Source organism: Suricata suricatta, chromosome 3, assembly GCF_006229205.1.
Source record: "Suricata suricatta isolate VVHF042 chromosome 3, meerkat_22Aug2017_6uvM2_HiC, whole genome shotgun sequence".
Taxonomy (NCBI): Eukaryota; Metazoa; Chordata; class Mammalia; order Carnivora; family Herpestidae; genus Suricata; species Suricata suricatta.
In genome coordinates this window covers 173,847,399-173,850,149 of record NC_043702.1, presented here as the reverse complement: position 1 = coordinate 173,850,149, position 2,751 = coordinate 173,847,399, and the positions used below count along the sequence as shown (strand labels likewise).

Sequence of the window (2,751 nt, the reverse complement as noted above, 5' to 3'; positions counted from 1 at the left end):
CCAGACCGCACTCTCACCCGGCCCCGTCTGTCCCAGGGCTGCTCGTCTTGGGATCACGATGAAGGCTAAGCTTGCTCGGTTGGAGGCCCAGGAGCAGGCCTTCCTGGCTCAACTCAAGGGCCGGAACCCCGGGGCCCCTCAACTACAGTCTGAGAGCAAGCCCTGCAAAAAGAAGAAAAAGAAAAGGAAGCAGGAAGAGGAAGGAGAGGTGGCAGCAGCTGACGAGAACACAGGAGAGGAGTGCCCAGGGGACCCAGGGCGGTGCCGCAGGAGAGGCAAGAAGAAAAGGCGGCCAAAAGCCATTGCAGAGACGGAGGGCACAGATGTCTGGAATGGGGGCGGAGAGGCCACAAGGACAAGTGAGCGTGGAGAGGGGGAGAGTGGGGAGCACACCGATGGGCCCCCTAGGAAAAGGAAAAGCTGGCGGCACCGTGCAGAGGAGGAGGGGGTCTCGGGTGGGGCGGGAGGTGGCATGGAGGCTGTGGAGCTGGGCAGCAGGTGGAGGCAGGGGGAGGAAGAGTGGGGCGCAGAGGACGTGGAGGGGGCTACAGTGGCTGGGGGCGCCCTGGAGGCAGCAGGCAGCGCGCACAGGGACGGGGAGAGCAGGAGAAGCAAGAAGAAAAGGCAGCGGCCCGAGGAGGAAGAGGAGGGCTCAGGCAGCAGAGGTGAGAAGCAGCAGCAGGGAAGAGCTGGAGTCCGCCCTGATGGGAGAGCAAGAAAGAAGAAACAGAAGAAGAAAGAATGAAGGCCAGGATGGGGCTCCACTGAGTCCCTGTTGGGATCTGGAGCTTCAGACCCCAGCAGACCCAGGCCGCCTGCATCCTCTCAGGGAAGAGCCCTCCCAGGAGGAAGGTGGGCACCTGCTGCCTACCCACCAGAGGGCGTGGGCACAGCGTCCTCACAGCTTCCAACTGAGATGTGACCTGGGGTGCCTCGGGGCGCAGTGCTGGGGACTGGAGACAGGGACGGGAAGGTGAGAGCCCAGTGATGGGGCACCCTTGCCAGAGGCAGCTGCCAGTGCAGGGGGCAGGCAGAAGGGAAGGCAGCCCATTGCTCGCCAGGCTCAGCACTAGGAGATGTGGTTAGATGTGGGCTTGGGTTCCTGGCCTTTGCGGAAGCACTGACTGGCCTCTCCGTGCCCGGCGTGGGAAGGCCCTGAATACAGACTAGTGTCCTCTGACGCTTCAAGCAATTTATTGTGTTCACCAACCCCCCCCCCCCCACGGTCTTGCTGCCCAGTTAGTGGGAGGAGGAAGCTCAGAGAACGTCCCTCGAGAGTTTTTTCCCAGCATCTGAAAGTCCATTTTCAGTGCCCCTGAGGCCACGGCAGCTGCCCCGCCTGCTCTGCTCCCCCAGAGAGGTGGCGCCTCGTCCCCAGTGCAGCTCTCCGGCCGCCAGGGACCCTCAGTGCCAGGTCTGCTCCAGGAGGCCATGAGGGTTTACTGGGAGGGCCGCCTGGCGCCCGGCTCAGCGCAGGCGGTAGACGCACTCTGTGCCAGGGTAGGGTGGCAGGTTCAGCTGGTACTTCCGCTCCAGAGCCGGTGGCACAAAACGGCCCCCCAGGTAGTGGTAGCGGCCGGTGAAGTGGGCCGCGGACTTTTTGGGCGCCGTCAGGGAGATGAGCAGGTCGGGCTGGATCCCTCCCGAGTTCCCCTTCTCCACGTCCCATCCTGGAAAGAGGGTGGTGGTCAGGGAGTGTGAAGAGGCCGGGTGTCCGTTCCTCTCCTGTATCTTGTCCTGCCCCAGTCCTGACCGAGCGGGGGCCCCGTGTCCCCAAACCCTTGGCACCCTGTGGCCTCCTACACTTCGGTGTCACCAGCACTTGGGCTGGGCCGTGTCTCAAGACAGGGCAGGACCCCAGCCCCAATCCCTCCCCAGTCCCGTGGCCCGGCACCTGAGGGAATGTCGATGCTCGCGACGGGCACGGTGAGCCCGCCCAGGACGTCCAGGATGCCGCGGAAGGGCTCCCGGACATCCCCTTTGAAGCTGAAGCCAAAGATGGCGTCCACCACCAGCTCGTACAGCTCGTCGATCAGCTTGGGCTGCGGTGGAGCAGGGGAGAGGGTGTGAGAGCCCCAACGGGACAGGGCTGTCCCCTGCACACACCACTCGGGCACCTGCGTCGTTTCATCTCCGGCAGAGACTTCGGTGCAGCCTGGTCAGTGGTTTAGGCCGAGCTGAGTCCCCACGGTTTCTGTTCCAGGTGCCTGCCTGCCAGTGGGGGGGCCACCAGGTGGGGCCACCGCGGCTAGAGTCAGGACAGACCCCTGCCTTCTCTGCAACCCCCGCCCCTCCATCTGTGAAACGCGTTAAGAAACTTAAAAGTTCGCACTGCCCATCCTTAAGTCCGTGTCCCTGCAGGGCAGGCTCAGGAGGAGGCAGTCCCTTCAGTCCGGCAAGAGTGGCAGGGCTGCCTGCGGCCGGGCCCTGACCTCAGAGGGAAAGGTGTGACCGTGGCCGTGAAGGGCCGGCAGCCAGGGGCACCGCTGGAGCGGGTCTTCCTGAGGGGCGAGGCCCGTCCTGCTCAAAGAGCACACTCCGGGCACCAGTTTGGGGCACTGCCCACCTGCCCGGGGGCGGGGCGAGAGCAGAGCCACCTACCTCTGGGGGCATTTCACCCAGGAAGGGGATGTCCATTTTCTGGCACTGGGTCACCAGCGCGTTGAAGAGTGGCTTGTTAGGCCTTTTGGGGTAATAGATGGTTGGCTGGTAGCCCTGGGGGAAAGGAGAAGGGTCGTTCAGGGCCGGATC

The 2,751-nt window shown here is 64.1% G+C and overlaps 1 protein-coding gene across 1 annotated transcript; it reads right to left on the bottom strand.

Annotated features, from left to right (window-relative positions):
• Positions 1–1,177: 1,177 nt before the first annotated feature.
• Positions 1,178–2,748, bottom strand: NAXE (NAD(P)HX epimerase; the record flags this gene model as incomplete). Its single annotated transcript, XM_029933449.1, has 3 exons — positions 1,178–1,670; positions 1,895–2,042; positions 2,602–2,748. Coding segments are annotated over 3 exons (498 nt in total), but the record flags the coding sequence as incomplete, so codon positions are not given.
• Between the last annotated feature and the right edge of the window lie 3 nt (positions 2,749–2,751).